The sequence below is a fragment of the Coenobita brevimanus genome, chromosome 98, assembly GCF_032717465.1.
Source record: "Coenobita brevimanus isolate Jiangsu-jjx chromosome 98, ASM3271746v2, whole genome shotgun sequence".
Classification (NCBI taxonomy): domain Eukaryota; kingdom Metazoa; phylum Arthropoda; class Malacostraca; order Decapoda; family Coenobitidae; genus Coenobita; species Coenobita brevimanus.
This window is the reverse complement of record NC_137051.1, coordinates 27,098,951-27,123,485: the sequence shown is the minus strand read 5'-3', so window position 1 is coordinate 27,123,485 and position 24,535 is coordinate 27,098,951. Positions and strand designations below refer to the sequence as shown.

The following is a 24,535-nucleotide window of genomic DNA, read 5'->3' as shown; positions in this document are numbered from 1 at the left end:
TGTGTACTGCCACACTGAGGGTCAGAACTATGCATTCTAATGCATATGAGAGGATGTTTATCCAAGAATATTAGTGAGGTCTTGCACTCGTGTAGGCCTACAGTGGTACAGTATATGCTATTTACTTTAGCATAGGGTGTGCTGCACTTTGGACTGGGACACCTTCCTGTGGTGATAACTGTAACTGGGTGGCTGTGTTACACGGTTACACAGTACTGTACTCTACAAATGCCCCTCATATTCTTTACCCTCTGAAAGGAAGATGTTGGGCAACAGAAGGGCAACTTCAGCCTGTATTCCACTGGGTTTGCATCCTAATGAGCTTAGGGTGCAACTACCTACTGCTGCTACTACTACTACACTGGTTTCTTTTTTACTAAATATAAGAGATTAGTTCAGGTATTTAACATGTTAGTTATTGAATATTGTTTTCTTTTCAGACTGCAAGATTGATAAGCATTCGACCATTTATCGGTACTGGTACATCACAGATTCAAAATGGTACGTATTTCTGTAATAAAATATAATATTAATACATTACTGTACTTTCACCATACTTGTACCATATCACTTAACTGATGTTGCCATATCTGGGTGAGGGTGTGATTAAGAGGGATAGGAATGGACAACCAACTGTCAGATCATGAAAGTGATCCCTTCCCGAGTAGAAACTCTGACAGAAGATTTGAAGTAAAGTAAGTGTTACTGGTGTTCATGGGCACACCAGGCAATACTGTACTTTACTCTCGAGGTACTGTTAATCAAAAGCTCAAGATAGGCAACTCAGTTGCCCTCAAAGCACTTAATGCCAGGTTGCCTTTCAAGGAAGGCTTCATATATATATATATATATATATATATATATATAAAATATATATATAAAATATATATATATATATATATATATATATATATATATATATAAAATATATATATAAAACATATATATATATATATATATATATATATATATATATATATATATACATATATATATATACAGTATATATATATATACAGTACCAGTATATATATATATATATATATATATATATCATGGTGCTTGAAGCCCTTTCATGTGACTTTAGAAACAGACTCCCGTGGGAATTGTTGTATGCTGATGATTTGGTGTTGATTGCAGAGAATGAAAGGGAGGCGGAGGAAAGGTTTAGGAAGTGGAGAGATGGTATGGGGCAAAGGGGTTTAAGGGTAAATGCAGATAAAACAAAAGTGATGATATCTAGGGTTGGTGGCGGTACTGTCAAAGATGAGGGAGAGTGGCCATGTGCAGTTTGCCACAAGGGCGTTGGGAGTAATTCCATCTTGTGCGGTGTGTGTGATAAATGGGTGCATAAGAGATGTAGTGGTATCAGAGGTAGACTGCGAGATAATGCTGATTTTATGTGTACGGCGTGCCGGGGTGAGCAGGTGGAGATTGTCAGACGTGAAAGGATTGAACTTGCTGGTGAATCTCTTGAGTGTGTGGAAGAGTTTTGTTATTTGGGAGACATGTTGTGTGCTGGAGGTGGGGCTGGAGCTAGCTCTGTGGCTAGGGTGAGAAGTGGTTGGAAGAAGTTCAGGGAGCTCTTGCCTCTCCTGACATTGAGAGGGCTCTCCCTACGTGCTAAGGGGTCTTTGTATGCAGTATGTGTTAGGAGTGTAATGCTGTATGGCAGTGAGACCCGGGCAGTGAAGGAGGAAGATATTCGCTGGCTCAGACGTACAGAAATGACAATGATTAGGTGGATGTGCAGTGCGTCCCTGCGTCCAAGGCCTGGAGGGGCTGGGTTTACAATGGAAGAGTTGAGAGGTAGGATGGGACTGGAGTGTATTGGTGTTGTGATGAGGAGAGGTAGATTGAGGTGGTTTGGACATGTGGAGAGGATGGGGGATGATAATTGGGTGAGGAAGGTGAGAAGTGTTAATATTGGGGGTGGGGTTATGAGGGGTAGACCGAGAAAGACATGGGACGAGGTCATTAAGTGTGACCTTAGGGTTAAGGGACTGAACAGGGAGGCTGCAATGGATCGTGCAGCATGGAGAGCCGCCATTAGGTGACCAAGGCCGACACATGCAAGCATGTTGGAGCCTTTAAAAACGAAAACGAATATATATACAGTACAGTAAGCCCTTAATTCACTCGAGGGTTACGTTCCCAGACCCTTCGCGTATGTGGTAAATTCGCGTATATGTTCTGCCCTTGTGTGCACATAATTACGCATGTCTGCTAAGTATATTACATCTGAATAATACTGTTTATGCCCTACATACACCTTACAAACTAGCATAAAGTATGAAAAACAACAAAAATGTAAGAAATTTAACACTGACACCTGACAAGCACAGGCGTAGATGGAGACACTTCAGCAGTCTGGTGCACAAGCCCTCACTGCGTCCCATATGCTACATTTTGCCTTCTTTATTGTCCAAACAGTTGACTCATTCACCCCAAACACACGGTTCCAAGCCAGTTCACAGGCGTGGGTGGAGACACTTCAGCACAGTCTAGTGCACTAGCCCTTACTGCCTCCTGTATGCTACGTTCTGCCTTCTTTATTGTAAGAACAGTTGACTCACCCCAAACACACGGTTCCAAGACAATTCACCACGAAGTCAATTCACCATCAAAACATGGACGATTTCCTGTCATTCTATAAATATACTTATTACTGATTAATTAATACTTTAATAACTAATTCTCATGGGGAGTTTATAACTCATATAAGTAAAAAACTAGTGTACTGTACTTGCTAAATAAACTGGGTATGTAAATAAATGATGGGGAATCCTCCTGACTGAGAATTGTCGCCGACATTCCTCCCGTAAGTTTGTCCAACACTTTAACTTTCTCTGTCAGCAACATCACTTTACTAGTCCGTTTTGGTGTGTTACCACATGCATCACTAGCACTATGCTTAGGCCCCATGTTAGCAGACAAGGCAAGCAATCACTGGAAGGCAGAAAAATAAGCCACAAATAACGATTCGCAAGTCACGCATGGTTCAACCGTCGGATTCAAACTGACTGTGTGGTGCATGGTAGACTGACCTCGCCCCCCCCCACACACACACACATACATACATATATGTATGCACACGGGCAGCAGGTAGGCATTGTTATATTTTATTTCTCTTGTATATTAAAATTATTTATTTGAATACTATAATTTTATGTTTTAATTATTATACGAAAAATTCGTGGATAACCGAAATCGCGTGAAAAAAGTTCGTGTGAATTAAGGGCTTACCTGTATATATATATATATATATATATATATATATATATATATATCTATATATATATATATATATATATATATATATATATATATATATATATATATATATATATTTAAGAGGAGCCTGAGGAGTCATGTGGAGAGACAGGCTGACGAATGAGGATATAAAGGAGCATTGTGGTGTGGATGTGGATGTGATAGGAAGTGTTATGAGGAACACACTTAGGTGGTTTGGCCATGTGGAGAGGATGGAGGGTGAAAGACTGACGAAGAGAGTGTATGTGAGTGAGGTGGAGGGGGGAAGAGGGAGGGGGAGGCAGAGGATGAGATGGAGGGATGGGGTGGAGAGGTATATGAGAGAGGGGGGTGTGAGTTGGGAGCAGGGCAGTGAAATGGCAGGGGACAGGGCGACTTGGAGGCGATTTGTTTGTGGCCACCCCAAAACGGGATTGAGGCGTCTGGCAATAGATAGATAGATAGATATATATACAGTATATATATATATATATATATATATATACAGTATATATATATATATATATATATATATATATATATATATATACAGTATATATATATACGGTACACACACACACATCCAGTAAAACCTCATTATAACAGACAAATTGGGGCCCAAGCCATTCCAAAAAAAAAAAAGTAAAAATCTGATAAAAGCAACATCTGGACTTCCATTTGCTAATCCAGACTTTCCGATATATCAGACATTAGTCTGGATCGCCCCAGTGACTTTTAAACTTTTGTCACTACCATTGCAGTGCTGTTCTGTATTATACATTCACTACAATAATCAAATGGTATATGTAATAATACTGTACTGTACACCAATAAACATGTCTTTTATTTACCTTATTGTGGTGGGCATAGCAGAAGTGGTCAGGCAGTCCGGACTGCTTCTGGCTTTATTGGCCTTTTTCTGATACAGGTATACCCTGGTTTAACGATGTAATTGGTTAGGTAAAACCTAGGTAAGGCAGGGTACTATATTTTGGGGTACTTGTAATGTGTAAAGTAATGGGAAGCATTTATCAGCCTTGGGTTTCCCCTCCAGCCAAGCCAAAACCAACCCAAATGAGCCCTTAAACATGTTTAAAGCCAATCTAAATGGCCTGACAGCTGTATCAAACACCTCTTATCGCTTACCGGTACTTCTTGTAAGCTCATGTCTGGTCATGGTCATCATCCTTGCTCCCCCCCCCCCCAAGGGTAGGGGACATGTGGTGCTCCCTACCATTCACTCATCCTCCTCAAAGCCCTGAAACCCCATCTCCATGGGAGGGTCAGAGGGGGGGAAGCCAGGCGAGGTGGGGTGGTCATAATGGTAGACTGATGCAATGGCTCTGGGGGCAGCGATGGGGCGCGATGCGATGGCTCAAGCAGTGGCGATGGGGTGCGATGCGATGGCTCTGGGTGTGGCAATGAAGTACGATGCGTTGACAGAGGAGGTGGTGAGGGAGACAGCTACGATGACCAGTGAGGTGGTGAAGGAGACTACTGTGATGAGTGGTGAAGTAGTGATGGAGTTAGATGCAGTGGCTCTCCTCATGGCAGGGGAGACAGAGACAGTGGCCAAAGTGGTGAGGGAGATGGAGGCTGGGACGAGGAAGGCAGCGATGAAGTGGCAGGGTGCATTAGTGGATACACAGGTGACACGGGAGATGGGGACTGGCTGGAGGTTAGGTCCAGCACTAGGGGCAGAGCACATCCTTGGTGGGAGGAGACCCTGGGTGTTTCTCTGCTGGTTGATGGTAGGGGAGATGCTCTACTGGTTGAAGGTTGGGGAGATGCTCTGTTGGTTGAAGGCTGGGGAGCTGCTCTGCTGGTTGAAGGCTGGGGAGATGCTCTGCTTATCGAGGGCTGGGGAGATCCTTTGTGGCTCGTTGGTGTGGTGGGGGCCTGTTTGAAGGAGGCAGTGATTGTAGTCTGCCTGGCCGCCCTCTTCTTTTCCTCCAGCATTTTCCTATGTACCTTCATCCCCTCCTCCAGGTGATTAGCTGTGTCCCTGCTTCGTCCGGGGAGAGGGTCATGTGTACACATCAGCACAATGATCTTGTCCATCTTGGTCAGCATCTCCCTCAGAATTGTAATATTGAGGGCATGCACTCCAGGGACGACCTTCTCCTCCTGTGCCTCCAAGTGCGCCCAGTGAGTCTCCATATTGAGGAGCTCCTCATTGCTGAGCTTCTCCCTGTGACATTCGAGGACCTCCTCCACATCCTCCTTGTCGACCTCCCTAAAGCCCGCCTTGTGCAACAGTTCCACAATTTCCTCCAACACACGCTGCACCAGCTCTCAGGGAAGCCAGTGAAGGTGTGCACGCACTCTGGCCACAGTTTCCACCACACACTGGTCATGGTGGGCTGGTTGACTTCCTACCATGCTGCAGTGATGTTCTCTGTGGCATTGCATATGTTATACCCTTTCCAGAACTTCTACACTGTCGTCATATTGTCGCTGTCACAGGCCCTCACCAACTGCTGCATAGTGCGGCAGAAGTAATACGCTTTAAAAGTAACAGTCACCCCTTGGTCCATGGGTTGCAACAACGATGTGGTGTTGGGGGGGCAGGAACACCACTTCAGTGTTGCTTGCCCATTCCTTCATCGCGGGAGGGTGGCTAGGTTCATTGTCTACCACCACGAGCAATCTGTTTGCCAAACTCTCCCTGGAGTCATACCACTTGAGGACAAGAGAGAGGTAAGAGTGGAAGTATGACGAACAGATGTAAGAAGTCAGCCAGGCCTTCTTTTTGGACTTCCAAATCACCCCAAGATTTTCTTTCACATACCCCACCAGAGCCCTGGGGTTCTCGGAGTGGTAGACAAGGAGTGGTTTCAGCTTGAGGTTGCCCTTGGTGTTGCTCTCCTAGCAGGAGTTTAAGCCAGTCCTTCGAGGCCTTGAATCCTGTTGTAGACTTTTCATTTGTTGTAAGATATGTCTTTGAGGACATTCTCTTCCAAACGAGCCCAGTCTCATCAGAATTCAAGACCTGCCCCGCACTGTAGTCACCCTCCACGATGATGCATTTCAACTCATCAAGAAACGCTGCCGCTGCCACCGTATCCACACACTGCCTCACTGTACATTTTCGCGTGATGGAGATTACCTTGCCTCTTGAAGCAGTCAAACCACCCATGGCTAGCCTTAAAGGTCTCGCAAGCATCAAGATCCTGCCTCACCTTGATTTCTTCCCATAGTGAGAGGGCCTTGGTGCAAAATAATTGCCTGGCTCGTGGGTGCCTTCCTCCTGTTCTGATCTCCACCCATGTGTGGATCATCCGCTCCAGCTCCTTCATCACAGGCTCTCTCTGGCGGGTGATATGGGAAGCAGATAAGTTAGCAACCTCCCCAGCAGCAGCCTTAATGGCCTCCCCGTTCTTGATGATGGTGGAGACAGTCTACTGGAGAGCCAAGGCAATAGCACATGCACCCTTGCCTTTTTCGTGGTGATTAAGAATATCTAGCTTGACTTCTAGAGACAGAGTTATATGCACACACTTCGCGGGAACATCACCAGCACCAACACTAGCACGTTGCTTACCACCTCGACTATGGCCTTCACTAGCATCCTTACCAGACATGATCACATTTATTTGGGCCAAAAATCACACAGAATTGCACTCCACACACATTTGTTTTCACTGCTCAACTCACAGCACTGCTCGTACTCAGTTACGATGCACTACGATAGCGGCTTGCGTAATGTTGGTGATGCAACACAATGTGTAGTGGGTGAGCATAAGAGAGGTCCTCACTCTGAGATGGCTGGTGCAAGAAGAACGATATGGGTGAGCACAGGGTGAGCGATGGCTGTGGGGGCTGCACAAGCATTTCTGCTCATCCTGGGAGGCGGGTGGGCTCAGCTGGCCATGGGAACGCGCATGATTCAAAATTTTGGCCTATTGCCTGTGGATGCAACGTAAGAGGGCTCATTAAACCAGGGCACGGCCATCTTCTAGTAGGGTGTAGTGGTATTTGTACCGCCATCGCTATGCCAGGGTATCTCATCTAGGGGTATTGTACTATATTTTTTTTTTTTTTTTTTTTTTTTTTTATGTGTCTGACTCTGGGCATAGGCTTCACAGCCTGCTATCAAGGCCCAGCAGTCCTCCTACATACCATACACCTCTACATGTCACCACTTCGGCGCTAACACCCACCGTCCATATTGAATACATGCTAGGGCTGTCTCATACAGGACTGGTGTATTGGTATTAGCGGGGGTATTTTTACGACATGTCGGCGGGTCTTCTGGTAGATCAGTAAAGCATGATTTAATGAAATTCAAATCCTTAAACTGTTCCCTGCCCCAGCCGGGATTCGAACCTGAGTCCGTTAGGACTACAGGCCACCTCTATACCGATTGAGCCACCGCCTCCCCAAGGCAATGCCGTCGGGTGAGAGTCGAACTCACGACCTTGAGATTATTCTCATGCGCTGCCAACTCCGCTACCGAGACGTTATATATCGGGGTATACCTGTATATATTATACATATATATATATATATATATATATATATATATATATATATACGGTATATATATATATATATATATATATATATTGTATGTATACATACATTTATACTGTATATACACTCTACACATAAGAAACTGGCCTCACTGCCTCAAAATACAGTGGCCAGGAGTGGCCTGTTTCATTTGCAGTGCATACCATACTATCAGCTTGATTTCCATCAAGGGACATCTAATCTTGCATTTCTCTAGGCATGCTTCAAGCACACTCTGTGTTTAAGCCTAATTCATTCACCCACTAGCTGAGCTGTGGGGATAGTACTGTAGATTTCACTCTAGCCAAAACCCTTGGATATTACTTCCTGTCGTATTTGATGTTGGTGGTGGCGACCATCATCCACTCACTTGATGTAGTCTTGCCTACTTCTTCCTTAACCTTTGACATTATTTTTCTGTACCTGCCCTCCTCTCTTCCTATTTCTCCTATCTTTCCTGTCACTTCTTATTGCTTTTCTTTCCCTTACAGGTGGCTTTACATTGAGCAACAAGCCAAATGGTTTCCTGTAAACCAAGATACCATTTACAGTGCTGGGTGGTAACCATATAACCACCATACATGCTCCCTACGTGTCAGCAAGTGGGTTGGTGGAGAGTTAGTGCCCCTTCCCGTAAAACAAATAACCCAAAGTCAAATGGCCACCCCTTACAGGATTATGGCGTTTGGCAATAGATAGATGGATAGTATTTGATGTTTTTGTGTGCACTCAAGTGGTTAGATATGGATGTTTCCAAACTAACTTATGAGGAAAAGGCTTGTGTTCTTGCCTGGAAGCAGGAGAACATCCCTACCAAAGAAACAGCACAACAGACTGGACTGGATGGTCAGAGCAGTTGGTAAGGAGAGTGCCTATGGCCTCCTGCCAAGAAAACCTCATCCAGAATGACAGTGAAGGCTACAGTCTCTTAGGGCATGAAGTACTTAAAACTCCTGATATTATGGCTGCGCATCTTGCATTTAATCATCCCATGCTCCTACAAGGTGTCTACCCACACCATCCAACACCAGCTGCAAAAGGAACTGAACCTGACATTACGTGCCAGTCAATAAATCACTTCTGATCAAACATGTGACTTTGCAAGAAAATACAAACATTGGACTTCAGAAGACTGGAAGAAGGTGATATTCTCAGATGAGAGCACCTACATGTGTTTTTGTCCTTATTTTATGTGGGCAAGGTGGCCTCGCAACGCTAGTCTAGCACAGTGGTAGCGTATTGGTATAGGGTTGTTTGAGTTGGGAAGTGGGCAGGGGAGGCCTCTACTTCCTTTTAAAAACACAAGGATGAATGTGTACTGTGGTATATCCAGGTGCGGACAACCTTCTCTTGCAATTTATTACATTCATGGTTGCACACATTTCATGCAGGACTCTGCTCAATGTCACAAGGCAAAAAGGGCTATGAAATTCCTCTTGGATCACAACATTGAATTGATGGATTATCCAGGTAACACCAGATTTGATTTCCATTGTAAATGCATAGAAGTACATGAAGGACAGGCATACAACATGCTAGATGTCATTGCCTCACCATATGAATGAGATTTAAAACATGTTACTCGTGAAGATGACAGCAGAATACTTCCAAAATTTAGCAAATAGCATGCCCAAATGCCCAAATTGTAATTGAGACCAAGGGCAAACATGACCAAGTTTTAGGATGCAGTTATGTTGTATAGTTTTGTCTATATCGTTAATTTATTCCCTGGAATATGGTTTTTGTTTTCATTAAGTCCTGTTTGAGTTCTTTTTCGAAATCTGTATAGCCTATACACATTTGCACCTGTATCCATACTGCCTTCTCCACCCCCCTTAAACACACACACACACACGCACGCTCGCACGCACCACGCACACGCGCACGCGCACACACACCCACACACACACACACACACACACACACACACACACACACACACACACACACACACACACACACACACACACACACCTGGTGGTGTAGTTGAGGATGTGACTCCCAGTCTAAGTGACCTGAGTTCAGGCCACGTAGCTTGCACGAGTGTGGTGAGCTCTCTCCTGTCAAGTGTAGCTCAAGGCGCACCATAGTGGAAGACCTACAAGGGTTCAAAACTCAGTGGGGTAAAGATTAGATGGTCTCTTTCGTTTTGCTTACGCTGCACTCCAGCCTTGGTAAGGCTTGGTCTTGTGTCCATGCTCGTAAAGGAGCATCCTGAGCCAGCCTGTTGACCCTTTTAGGTTAGGATACTTGACTAAGGACCTGTATATTTTCAGTCACTGGCTGCAATGAATAAGTAACTGAAAAATATATATATATCTATCTGTAGCCAGATGCCTTAATCCCATTAACGGTCGTCTCAGACAAATCACCTCCACTTTGCCCTGTCCCCTGCCATTTTGCTGCCCTCTCCCCAGCTCACACTCCCTCTGTCATATACCTCTCCACTCCATCTCACTTCTTATCCACGGTCTCCCCCTCCCTCAATCCCCGTCCACCTCACCCACATTCTCCTTGTTATTATTATCAGCAAATTTGATGGTATCTCGGGTTGCCACCACTGGCAGGGTAGGGCTGGCAACACAGGGTCCTCCTGGTCGCAATCAGGCAACCGTGCCAACAGTGGTTGTTGCAAACGCTGTTCTCTCATCATCTGAGAGGTGCAGGTTCAGCCTCATAGTTTACGGTCCTAACATCTGTGGTCTTAGTACCAGTCTGAATTCCTTTCACATTTTCCTCCAGTCAGTATCTCCTCTAGCCCTGTTCCTCACAGAATGCCAAATCTCACTCTCTGCTGACACATCCCCATTTTATTTTCGTGGTTACCCTCTTCTCACAAATTTCAGTAACAAGGGTGGCACCTGTTATTATATCAGATTTGAATTTGCACTTGACACTGTTTTGAACTTCTCTTCAGATAATTTTGATTTCACTTCCCCCCCCCCCCCCAATAAGGGCTAAGGCATTGCCTCTGGGTAGAGGACTCACGTTTGGAGCGTGTAGCATTTTACAACCTGATGTCTACCAATGACCTTTGGGTGGACTCAAACCTCCGACCCATTGGCCTGAGCAGAGCGCTCTAATCAATCGAGCCACGGCTGCTACACTGTATAAACTAAATTATCTAAACATTACCAAAAATATCTGTCTAGTTTATTGCTCCTCCAATGCTTCTTCAGAACCCTGCATATTTGCCTCTATATCCACACAGTTGACTTAACTGTAACCTCATCCTTACCACTGAAATTACCATTTTGGGAGATTTGTACATAATGTAGAATTGTTATTGCATTCTGCCAGGAATGACGATACTGGTCTAGTATGCCAACTGTGTGCAGAATCGTTTAATCTCACAGTTGGTAAAACAGTCAACCAAAATACCAGATAATCCTAACCATAATGCCTATCTCTTGGACCTATTCCTGACAAATAATCTAGGTCAGTGCAGGATAGAAGTACTGTCACCACTTGAATCCTCCAACCTCAATCTCATCAAAGCCTCATTGGTCAGTTCCCCCAAACTTCCCCATTCTGAACCTGTCAGAGTGACCAGATGGCACTTTGATAGGGCAAGCTGGGATGGATTTAGAAATTACCTTGCTGCTGTTCCATGGCAATCTTTCTTCTCCAGTGACATCAACTCTACCCAGTCCCACATCAGTGACCTAATACAAGCTGGTATGGAATTGTTCATACCCAGTCAACAGTTCACTGAAAGATTGGACTCCCCTGAATGGTTTGACAGCAGTTGTGCCAAAGACCCAAAAGTCCATGGCATATAACTTTTACTTAAAATAAAAAACATCTGAATTGCATAGTCAATTTAAAATTGCTAGGAAGCATGCAAAAAGAGTAATAAATCTCGCCTAATCAAACTTTCTTCACAACCAAGCATCCAAACCATTAAATAATCCTAGACAATAGAATATTCTTTTCAGTTGTCATTTCTTTCAATATTAACTTCAACAAGTCATCACCCATTCCCCCACTAAGGTGTAAGATGACCCGCATGGTAAAGCAAACATTCTTGCTAGTACATTTGCCACAAATTCTGCCTTAGAGGAAGTCAGCCAGAGTGTACCTGTACTATATCTTGACTCTCCCGAAAATGCTCCACTTGAGATACAGACTAGATACGTAAAATGCATGCTAGACAATTTACCAACCAACAGAGGTCCAGGTCCAGATGGAATTTTTCCTGTTGTTTGGAAAAAGTGTTCCCCAGAACTTGCTCCTGTTCTAGCAAAATTATTCAGACTATGCATACATACTTCATCATTCCCTAATTCTTGGAAAGAGGCCAGTATCCACCCAATTCTGTAGTAAGGAAGTTCCTCTGACCCCTCTGATTACAGACCAATAGCTGTCACATCTTCTCTTGGTAAAGTATTTGAAATTGTAATTAAGCACATACATTAGTCAAACATCTCAAATTCAACAACTTAATTGGTGATAGACAGTACGGTATGATTTTTGCCACAAAACATCCACTGTTGATATAGTGAATATCCTGACGCATACCATCCATCAGTAAAATGACCAATATGGAGATGCTCATGCAGCAGCCCTTGATATTTCTAAAGCTTTTGACAGTGTGGCACCGTTCCTTGCTCTCCAAACTCCCTTGTCATCGCCTATCATCTTCTGTTCCTCTGATTTCCTCTTATCTCTGTGACAAAAAGATAAAAGTAGATGATGTATACTCCACTTTCCACTCTGTTGATCAGTTCTGGCTCCTACCCAACTCCTAATTCATATTAACCCTTCGTTAGTCAGGTGGGGTGTTTTGGTACCCCCTATTTTTTTAGAAGCTCATATTTCCTAGCCGATAATTCGAATATTTCTCTCCGTTCTAGTACTGTCTTGATTCATTGAGGAGAGGAAGCATGTGGATTGGTTTAGTCCTGCCTCCGCTGTAATGAGGGACAGTTTTTCCTCCCCCCTGGGGTGTCCAGTCACTCAATCAAACTAACCATTTAGATCATATTGTGATATAGATTGTTTTTTTTTATCTTATTTTTGCATATTGTTTAAGGAATTGTTGACCATAGAGGATGGAAGTAATGCGAGTATAAGTGGCTGGGGCATGGCTGGGAGAAGGAGGGAGGTGAGAAGACGGGAAGAAATCAGTAGGATGGAAGTTGTGGAAGCAATGAAGAAAGTTAAATTGGGGAAAGCCCCAGGAATTGATGGAGTGTGTGGTGAAATGCTGAAGTATGGGGGAGAGATAGTAGTAGAATGGATGTGGAAAATGTGCAGATTGGCCTGGGAGGAAGGTAGAGTCCCGGAGGATTGGAAGTCAGGTATAATTATTCCCTTGTACAAAGGAAAAGGGGAAAAAGAAGTGTGTGGTAATCATAGGGGCATCTGTCGTCTTAATATAATAGGAAAAGTGTATGGTAGGATACTTATTGACAGAGTTAGAGAAAGAACAGAGGAATTAGTTGGAGAAGAACAGGGAGGCTTTAGGAAGGGAAGAGGTTGTGTAGATCAGATATTCATTCTTAGATCTTTAGTGGAAAAGTTTCTAGAGAAGGGAAAGAAGTTGTATGCGGCTTTCATGGATTTGGAGAAAGCATATGACAGGGTGGATAGACAAGGAAAAAGAATATATGGAGTAGATGGGAAGTTGTTGAATGCTGTGAAGAGTATGTATGATGGTGCTAAGGCTGCAGTGCGTGTGGATGGTGAACTGAGTGAATTTTTCTCTTTGAAGGTTAGGTTGAAACAGAGATGTGTCATGTCTCCATGGTTGTTCAATCTGTACATGGATGGAGTAATAAAAGAGGTACAAGGTAGGGTAGTGGATGTTGGAGTGGCCCTGATGAGAGAGGGAAGTGTTTGGAAACTCCTTGTACTGTTGTTTGCAGATGATACTGTGTTGTTGAGTGAAGACGAAGGAGAGCTGCAAGGCTTGGTGGATGAGTTTGGGAGAGTGTGTAAGAAACGGAATCTAAAGGTGAATGTAGGGAAGAGTAAAGTGATGGTCTTTGAGAGAGGTGATATTAGTGAATGTACATCGAGGTTGGATGGTGTGGAATTGGAAAATGTGAGTACGTTAAGTACTTGGGTAGTGTGATGAGTAAAGATGGAGGTTTGGAGGGTGAAATGCTTGAAAGGGTACAGCAGGGAAGAAAGGTTGCTGGTTCCTTGAAAGCAGTGATAAGAAGCAGGGAAGTGAGCATGGAAGTGAAAAGGTTACTACATGACAGTATTGTGATACCAACTTTAATGTATGGAAGTGAAGCTTGGACGTTGGTGGAAGGACACAAGTCAAAAGTGAGAGCAGTGGAAATTAGTTATTTAAGAGGAGCCTGTGGAGTTACATGGAGAGACAGGCTGACAAATGAGGATATAAAGGAGCATTGTGGTGTGGATGTGGATGTGATAGGAAGCATTAGGAGGAATACACTGAGGTGGTTTGGCCATGTGGAGAGGATGGAGGGTGAAAGACTGACGAAGAGAATGTACGTGAGTGAGGTGGATTGGGGAAGATGGAGGGGGAGGCCGAGGATGAGATGGAGTGATGGGGTGGAGAGGTATATGAGAGAGGGGGATGTGAGTTGGGAGCGGAGCAGTGAAATGGTGGGGGACAGGGCGACGTGGAGGCGATTTGTTTGTGGCCACCCCGAACGGGATTGAGATGTCTGGCAATAGATAGATAGACTAATTGAGAGAATTACCAGATTCCTACATTACCTTCAGTGTTACTAATATTCCCATCCCCAAAAGTATTGAAATTCTTGGCGTCTCAACAACGCCTACAGCTGGACCTCTCATGTTAGATCACTCACTAAAACAGCCTCAAAGAAACTTGGATTATTGTTCAGAGTCCGTAACTTCTTCACTGACGAGCAGTTAGCTATAATTTATTGGAGTCATGTGCTGTCTCAGCTTGAATATTGCTCACCCTTGTGGAATGGATGTGGAGAGGTTGCATTAAAACAACTAGACAAAACTCAGAACAAAGCTGATAGAATTATTCACAACCCTGCCATTACAAATAAACTACCTCCTCTACAAGTAAGAAGGAATGTTGCCTCCTTTGCATTATTTTACAGATATTTTTATGGCAATTGCTCAGACGAACTTGCGTCCATGGTGCCACCTCTCCATGCCTTCCCTCGTGCTACACGGGCATCTGGTTGCGCTTATGACTGGAATATCACTCAGCAATATTGCAAAACTTCTGCCCATCAGAATTCTTTCATTCCCTGTATTGGATCTCTCTGGAACTCACTTCCTCAGAGTTGTTTCCCTCCAAACTTCATCCTACAGCTGTTCAAGTCTAACTGTCTATCTATCTATCTATCTATCTATTGCCAGACGCCATAATGCCATAAGGGGTGGCCACTTGACTTTGAGTTACCTGTTTTACGGTGAGGGGCACTAACCCTCCACCAACCCACTTGTTGACACGTAGGGAGCACGTATGGGTTGGTTATATGGTAACCACCCAGCGTTGTAAATGGTTTCTTGGCTTTCAGGAAACCATTTGGCTTGTCACTCAATGTAAAGCCACCTGTGAAGGAAAGAAAAGCAATAAGAAGTGACAGGAAAGATCTAACTGTTACAGATATTTTATGAACAGAGGACACCAGTAATCTGGTGTATGGATTATTGTTATTTTTTTTTATTCATTTGTTTTTCCTTCCTGTGTTCTCTTATTAAAAAAAAAAAAAAAAAAAAACTATAGGATCTCGCGTGATGTAAGCTCTTGCCATATATTGGAAAAAGTCCAGAAAAGCCAGAAGCAGTCCAAACTGCTTGACCACTTCAGCTATGTTCACCACAGTAGGGTATATAAAATACATGTTTATCAGTGAACAGTACAGTAATATTATATATATTATACCATTTGATTATTGTAGTGAATGTATAATACAGTACAGTACTGCAATGGTAGTGAAAACAGTTTAAAAACCGTAGGTGCGATCCGGACTAATGTCTGATACAGTATATTGGAAAAAGTCTGAGTTAGCAGGGGGAAGTGCGGATGTCGCTTTTTTCGAAATGGCTTGGGCCCCAATTAGTCCATTATAATGAGGTTCATCTGTATTCCTGTTCCTGTGCTGGATGTTGCCTAATTTTGCCAGATGTTATATTAACCCCTTAACTGCAGGGCGTCACTTTCGTGACGCTCGGGTGCAATGGGTCATACCGCGGGGCGTCACTTTTGCGATTCTGTGTTATTTTGAATTCACCTGGGCTTTGAAGTGGTTGCTTGTATCATCTGTCAGTACTGCCAGTGTCTAACAATAGTCAGTGCTGCTATTGTTATCTGTACTCCCATCCATTGTTGACAAGTTAGCCATTTCTCCCCGTTCTTGACTTTCCTCCCTACCTCCCCACCATTACCCTCTCCTCCTGCCTGCCCCAGCTGTGCCGCGCTAGGCAAATCTTGCTTGGATTTTTCCACTCATTTCATCCATTGGAATGAGCCCTGTGCCTCATTCTCATACAAAATAATATATATAAAAAAGAAAAAAGGTAATTGATAGTGCCATACACCTGGAATTGGCTTATTATCACCTGGCAACAACCCACGTGCACTTGCTCGCAAATTTTCCCTGTTTATTTCTCCTTGAAATATGCTGTATGATCTGTTCTCATAATAAAAATATATATAAGAAAGGAAGGGAGAAGCCTAAGTGATATTTACATTCACCTGGAAAATTTCCTGCCAATCATTTCACAGCATATAAATTAGCAGCGGTCACCTCGCTGACGTTGTCAACCCTTGGCGGCCCCTTATCCGCCTCGTCATTCAGTTCAATGTTGTCTCTTGAGATGAAAGCACGCGGCCCTCCATTTCCACCGCTTCTAGAGGGCCCTGTGACCTCTACCCCTACTAAACCACGTGTGGGAAGGGGTAAAGGACTAAATGACTCTGCTGTGGAGTGTCAACTGGCTAATTTATCCATGATAATGATGGACAGTGACTACAATCTTTCTGGTGAATCGTGTGATGAGCCACTGGAGGAAATGGTGATAAACTACGAGTGCTTCAGTGTCCCAAGTTCATCCTGGCTCCAAGGGAAAGGAGCCCTTAGTTACTGGAAGTGACAGTGTGTAACATAGTGTAAATAAAATGGAAATGTAAATAATTACTAATATAAGAATATGAGTACAAATATTTGGAGTAATAACAGTGAAAGCTTTGCTCGCTACGCTAGTTTACTGAACGAGAAAGTTAATGCCTGGAGTGAAGATAAACTACTATTACTGAAGGAAACTTATGGATAAATACTGTATATTATATAAGTGTAATAAAGTAATAGGAATATAAAGTGTGAGTGTGTTTATGAATAATAAATGACAAAATACCAGTGGGGAACAAACGCAAGTGGGAAGCTCATATGCGCTCGTAATTTTCATTTGGCCATGTGGAGAGGATGGGGGGTGAAAGACTGACGAAGAGAGTGTATGTGAGTGAGGTGGAGGGGGGAAGAGGGAGAGGGAGGCTGAGGATGAGATGGAGGGATGGGGTGGAGAGGTATATGAGAGAGGGGGGTGTGAGTTGGGAGCAGGGCAGTGAAATGGCGGGGGACAGGGCGATTTGTTTGTGGCCACCCCAAACGGGATTGAGGCGTCTGGCAATAGATAGATAGATAGAATTTTCATTGCTTTCACGGTGTTTTTTTTTTTTTTGGTGTATGGATTCCAAACTATTTGAAAATCATAGAATAGTGTTTCTAGTGATAATATCAGGCTGTGGTAATCATATTACGGGGTGTCGGGAAGTGTAAAGTGGAGACTTTGTTACCCAACTTCAGAAGTCTCCACAAGTCCTACGGTAGTCGACAAAGGCTCAACAAACATCCCACGAGAAAGCTGAAGGTATGTACCATATGCATAAGTTCTGGACAAATGTAGAAGTGTGCATGGAAAAGTTTGGAAGGAATGATAGAGTGTTTTTGATTGGTGATATGAATGGTAAAGTTGGGAAAATGAAGGTGGATGGAATAGTTGGTGAGTGGGGTGTGCCTGCTGAGATAGATGAGAATGGGAGTGCGTTAGTGGACATTTGTGCTGGGAGGGGGTTGGTGATAGCCAATACCCTCTTCAGGCATAAAATGATCCACAGGTATACATGGCGAGTGATGAGAAGGGTGGGTGGTGAATTGAGTGAAAGGAAGGCAATGATTGATTATGTGTGTGTGGATGAAAGGATGCGAAGATGTATATTGGATGCAAGAGTTTATAGAGGTTGGGGGAGTGGACTTTCTGACCACTACTTGGTGGTGGCCAGAGTTAAAGTTCAAGTAAGATGGAGGAATAGAAGAAGGGAAAGACGAGAGGAAGGAGTAGTTGCAAGGAGAGTGGAAAGGTTACAAGAGGATGAGAAAAAGGCAGAGTATAAGAGAGAAGTGGAGGAACGATTGGGCAAATATGAGTTGGAGCAGATGGGGGACGTAGAAGGTGTGTGTAGAATATTTACAGAAGAAATATGTGCAGCATGTGATGTGGTGTGTGGAAGGAAGAGAAGACAGAGGGGGGTGCAAGGAACAGCGTGGTGGACTGAAGAGGTGAAACGGGCTGTGGCACAAAAGAAGAAAGCATACAATGAATGGATGAGAAATAGGGGCGGGGAAGAAGTTGAGAGGCGGAAGAGAGAGTTATATGTAGAAAGAAAGAGAGAGGTGAAAAGATTAGTAAGAGAGAGTAAGAAGAGAGTGGATGAGGAATTTGCAAGGAATTTGAGTGTAAAGTGGAGGGACTGTAAGAAAATGTTCTGGAAAGAGGTGAAAAGAGTAAGACAGGGTGGAAGTGGAGTTAGCAGGGGAGTGAAAGATAAAAATGGTAGATTACTAGTGGAGAAGGGAGAAAAAGTGAGCAGATGGAGAGAACACTTTAAGGAATTGTTGAACGTGGAGGATGGAAGTAATGCGAGTATAAATGGCTGGGGAATGGCTGGAAGAAGGAGGGAGGTGAGAAGACAGGAAGAAATCAGTAGGATAGAAGTTGTGGAAGCAATGAAGAAAGTTAAATCAGGGAAAGCCCCAGGAATTGATGGAGTGTGTGGTGAAATGCTGAAGCATGGGGGAGAGATAGTAGTAGAATGGATGTGGAAGATGTGCAGATTGGCCTGGGAGGAAGGTAGAGTCCCGGAGGATTGGAAGTCAGGTATAATTATTCCCTTGTACAAAGGAAAAGGGGAAAAAGAAGTGTGTGGTAATCATAGGGGCATTTGTCTTCTTAGTATAATAGGAAAAGTATATGGTAGGATACTTATTGACGGAGTTAGAGAAAGAACAGAGAAATTAGTTGGAGAAGAACAGGGAGGCTTTAGGAAGGGAAGAGGTTGTGTAGATCAGATATTCATTCTCAGATCTTTAGTGGAAAAGTTTCTAGAGAAGGGAAAGAAGTTGTATGCGGCTTTCATGGATTTGGAGAAAGCATATGACAGGGTGGATAGACTAGGATTGTGGAAAGTGTTAAGAATATATGGAATAGATGGGAAGTTGTTGAATGCTGTGAAGAGTATGTACGATGGTGCAAAGGCTGCAGTGCGTGTGGATGGTGAACTAAGTGAATTTTTCTCTTTGAAAGTTGGGTTGAAACAGGGATGTGTCATGTCTCCATGGTTGTTCAATCTGTACATGGATGGGGTAATAAAAGAGGTACAAGGTAGGGTAGTGGATGTTGGAGTGGCCCTGGTGAGAGAGGATAGTGTTTGGAAACTCCCTGTACTGTTGTTTGCAGATGATACCGTGTTGTTGAGTGAAGATGAAGGGGAGCTGCAAGGCTTGGTGGATGAGTTTGAGAGAGTGTGTAAGAAACGGAATCTAAAGGTGAATGTAGGGAAGAGTAAAGTGATGGTCTTTGAGAGAGGTGAAGTCAGTGAATGTACAGCGAGGTTGGATGGTGAGGAATTGGAAAATGTGAGTACGTTTAAGTACTTGGGTAGTGTGATGAGTAAGGATGGAGGTTTGGAGGGTGAAGTGCTTGAAAGGGTACAGCAGGGAAGAAAGGTTGCTGGTTCTTTGAAAGCAGTGATAAGAAACAGGGAAGTGAGCATGGAAGTGAAAAAGTTACTACATGACAGTATTGTGATACCAACTCTAACGTACGGAAGTGAAGCTTGGACGTTGTTGGAAAGACACAAGTCAAGAGTGAGAGCCGTGGAAATGAGTTATTTAAGAGGAGCCTGTGGAGTCACATGGAGAGACAGGCTGACGAATGAGGATATAAAGGAGCGTTGTGGTGTTGATGTGGATGTGATAGGAAGCGTTATGAGGAACACACTGAGGTGGTTTGGCCATGTGGAGAGGATGGAGGGTCAAAGACTGACGAAGAGAGTGTATGTGAGTGAGGTGGTGGGGGAAAGAGGGAGGGGGAGGCCGAGGATGAGATGGAGAGATGGGGTGGAGAGGTATATGAGAGAGGGGGGTGTGAGTTGGGAGCAGGGGAGTGAAATGGCGGGGGACAGGGCGACTTGGAGGCGATTTGTTTGTGGCCACCCCAAACGGGATTGAGGCGTCTGGCAATAGATAGATAGATAGATAGATGATATTATTCTAGGACTAATAACTGATTTTTGGCAAATATTTTTAAAAAGTCAGTCGGAGTGTGAATATCCCCGCATGAGGTGCACGGATCGCCTCTGACATGCCCGCGCTTGAGGGGTTAATAGATCCAAGCAAAAAGTGCCTAATATTGCATCGGACTGGATATTGCGACGACGGATAATTGAAAGTTTACATTTAATTAATTAAAACACACAGTTACTGAAATCAAGTACAGTATGGGATACAACTGTCATATCATACATACCAGTAGTTATATCATGCATTAAAATTTAACAGCAATATGATGCATTAAATAAGGTACCGTAGTCATCATTTCCTTCTCTGACATCTTGATTCTCTGGGGGAATGCTTTTATAAGAACCTCTCAGATGGGTCCTTAGCTGCACAAAATTCTCATTTTTGTCACCTCTTTATTTTTCTGTCTCTTGAATCTGCTGTTTGTCTAATATCATCCAAACCACATACAGTATAAACATCATTTTCCATCCATCATCCAATCCTACGTTGCCCCATGAGGAGTGTAGGATCCCGGGGCTAGGCAAGTTGGTCTTGACAATCATTTTCCACATCTTCCAGTATTACCTTCACTTTCACTTACCAGTACTTCCTGATGTATTGTGTCTGCATTTGTTTTTATTCATTTAGCACTATCATATTTTACATCTGTTTACTTCTATTCCAGATCTCTCATAATTTCTCCCTGTTGCTACAGTACTGGTAATGTTATTGTGGTGGTGGGTGGTGGCAACCAGCAGCTGCTAACCTGACCTAGTGCTGCCTACTTCTTCTTTCACATCTATCATTCTATTTTTGTGGCTGCCCTCCTCTATTCCTATTTTTCCCCTATCATCCTGTCACATTTTATTACTCTTCTTTATACATCATGTGGCTCTATACTGAATGACAAGCCTAATGGTTACATGTAACCCAGGAAACCAGTTATAACTGTGGGTGGTAACCATACAACAAGATATTAAAGTGATGTGGAGCCTGCTTTCGTGCTCCTACTAACTGGATGGAGTGACACAAATGCAGCATCCATCCAGGAGCCAGATTTCTTCACTTTTCCCCACACCTTGCTGTTGGGGGGCATTGTCAGCCACAAGGGAACATCAGTTCACCACACAGGACAGCCCTGCAGCGGCATTTACATGCCTGTGGTTAATGGGTCTGCTCAGCCAGACAGGCTGGGGGTGATCAGCGGCAACAACCAATGTTACCACTGTTGCCTGCAAAGCAGTTTCATCTCTTCTGAAAGTCATTTCTGCTGCTTGTAGTGGTAGAATTAGTATCGGTATCATTATTGCCTACCAGGTACTGCCATGGTTTCATTCCCATATGAGTGTATCTGTAGCAAACATTTGGTCCCCACATAGGCCTACCTTGGCAGTATGGTACTCAATTCTTTATCAAGAGAATCACAAAAGCCAATAGATTATGGAGTTGATTCATGGTAGTGATTATTAATAATGTGAATGAAAAAACTCACAGTTGTAGGTTTGTTATTATTATTATTATTTTTTTAATAAGCATGCTTTGTAGACCAGTCATGACAGATCACCATCCTCCTGTCATCTGTCACTCACTTGTCTCCCTCTTTTCTTCCCTTACTTTTCTTTCTTGTCCCCCTCATTCCCGTACTCATCTCCATTCATCACAAGTAGGATGCTGATACCAGCATGGTATCTGTAATTATTTCATTGTGGATCAGTCTCTCATCCTTTGCCATAGAAACACTACCATGTAGCAAGGACAACCCATGTGACCAAATTGTAAGAAATTGTTTTTTAATTTCTTGAAAGTAAGTGTTCTTGCATGATTTCAATTCCTTGTAAAGTGCAGTTGTGATTACAGCCTCACACTTTAACCCTTTCAGTCCATTGACATCTTTTTGTGGTGGTCCATTATTCTTGCTTATTCCATATGCTTTCATTTGGCTTGGGAAATGCCTTTCATATTGAACTAGTTAATAAAGGCTACCAAACCCTGGCACTTTGATGAATCTCTCTTAAGCTGAATAAAATTTTCATGAAACAGCAAGAATCAAAATACTGTAGCCTACTAGACATCACCTGAGGAAGGTCCCTCAATCATCCAATCCTTTATTGTCCTGTCAAGAGCAAAGAGGCCCAAGACAAAGATACTTATTCAGGCATGTAAGGCAAAACTGACCAGTCATCTTTCCCTGAGTGGTATAGTCTGTGTAAGCAACCTACTAGACCACCAGGCCTTCATTTGGATATTTGGTTACCACTCAGTGTGATAAATAGTTTTCTGAGCTACAAGAAACCATTTGGCTTGTCAGTTAGTGTTGAGTCACCTGAAAATAGCTGCATTTCCCTTGTTTGGTGCTGAACAAAAATGTGTAAGGATATGCTCCAAAAGTTAAACTCCTTCATCATTTGTACATAAAAAGTAGAATTCCAGTATTGTACTTAAATGATGTACATTTTAATGCAGAAATTGTTTACTTTTTCTGATCCTTGTGAAATCAGCATAGCTACCAAGTACTTCAATACCCTGTTTACCAAATTGTGTTTTCTTGAACTTTTGTGGTTTAGATCTCGGTTATCCTACTTGTGTTTGTGCCACAACTTAATACAGTATGGTCTTGTGTTCTTTTTATGGCACACATCCTGCACCGGGTAGCAAATTATTGACTTGAATACATTTTTTACTGCAAGTTGTATACTAGTATGGAATGCAGGACAGATACTATCAGTAACTTGTACCAGTACAGATTATTTAGGCTGTACAGCTGAGTAATATTTGTGAGGATTATAAGTATTCATGTACATTACATGTTATTTGTGGGATGATACTCCTCTTAGTGTAGCCATCTATGGCATGGGATAGTGCATACCAGTACAGGTATGTGCCACTTCCTAGCCAAGTTGAGGAGGATGTGTTTCACTTATCATTTGTTATCAGATGCTAGTAATGAGTTTTATCAGTGTTCCATCACCTCATGCAACCCTTCCCACCTTATCACCTCTTTATTTTACCCCATCATAGCCAGAATTTGTGCATAGACCTACCAGGTATCTCAAGGTTTAGATCTCAAATTGCAATAGTGATACATGGTAATGATGCTGGTTATATCAAGCCATTGTTACATATTCCATACTGTCAGGTTTTGTTTGCAGTGTACTGCTTATTATTCCATAATATGCATAGGTTCTTACTTTTCTTGTTTATGTAATTGAAGTTAATGAACCATTGTAAGTTTGAGTACCAGCTAACATTTAGCCAAATTATTATTATATGGGATTATTAACCAGCTATACTTCTGTATGATGAAAGTTTCGGAGGGTAACTTCTAGGGTGTTGTATAATGTGTGCTGTAGTGATGCAGTACATGTCAGCATTGTAAGTACCAGTGCGCACACACAAGACATTTACTTCAGGACTGAGTTCGTTTAAGCTGTTTTAAATTTGCATGTGTCACAAATTTATGTTGGACATCTGCATTAGTCCTAATGATTGATTCCTGCACCAGTTACACTGTTTTTCATCAGTATTCAGAATGTATGGTACTGCACTAGATCAGTGGCTCAACCTTTGTCAACTTCATTCTTGCCATGGGAAACCTTAAAGTCAGTGGGTATCCCCTTCCCCTTTGCCCTGTAAAAATAACTAATAGAAATACTGTAGCTAGTAGCACAATGCAGTACAGTATTAAACTACTGTACGGTATATCCATCAGAAATAAACAGCATCCTTACAGTTCAGTACAGTATCTGTGACGTACACACTAATTATTGTAGTGACATATCAGTGGCGTTAATGCCCATAATCAAGTACTGTAACTTCAATCTTATCTCAGGAGCAATATGACTGACAAGAAAGAAAGGCAGTGAGCTCTGCTGTTCAGTGGGAATGGTGGCTTTACATCTGGAAATATTCAGTGGTAATTATTAAATTGGCTGCGGTATCAGTTATAAAAGTATCTTTTGATTATTGTTTCACAAACTGCCTTTAAAATTTTTTCAGAGCCTGCCATGGACCCGTAAAATCCTTGTTGTGGATCTCAGGTTTTGAACCACTGTGCTAGACAATGGTAGTACAGTAGATGCATGCTATAATGGAATACTTGGAGGAAAGCCAGGTCTGTTAAAGTTGGTGGTTGTTATATCTGAGGGTCACCCCCCCCTCCCTGAGGTGGAATTTCAAGCACATGTTTGAAAATAAATTAGAACAATAACACATTCTAGTGCATTATTAAAAATATATAT

General features: G+C 42.9%; 1 protein-coding gene across 1 annotated transcript in view; it reads left to right on the top strand.

Annotated features, from left to right (window-relative positions):
- Window positions 1-24,535, top strand: part of REPTOR (repressed by TOR) — a 71,332-nt gene that overhangs the window by 5,754 nt on the left and 41,043 nt on the right. The window contains exon 2 of the mRNA XM_080283808.1: window positions 441-501. Coding sequence (XP_080139934.1) covers window positions 499-501 — 3 coding nt within the window. The 5' untranslated portion in view covers window positions 441-498. The remainder of the gene's footprint in view (window positions 1-440; window positions 502-24,535) is intronic.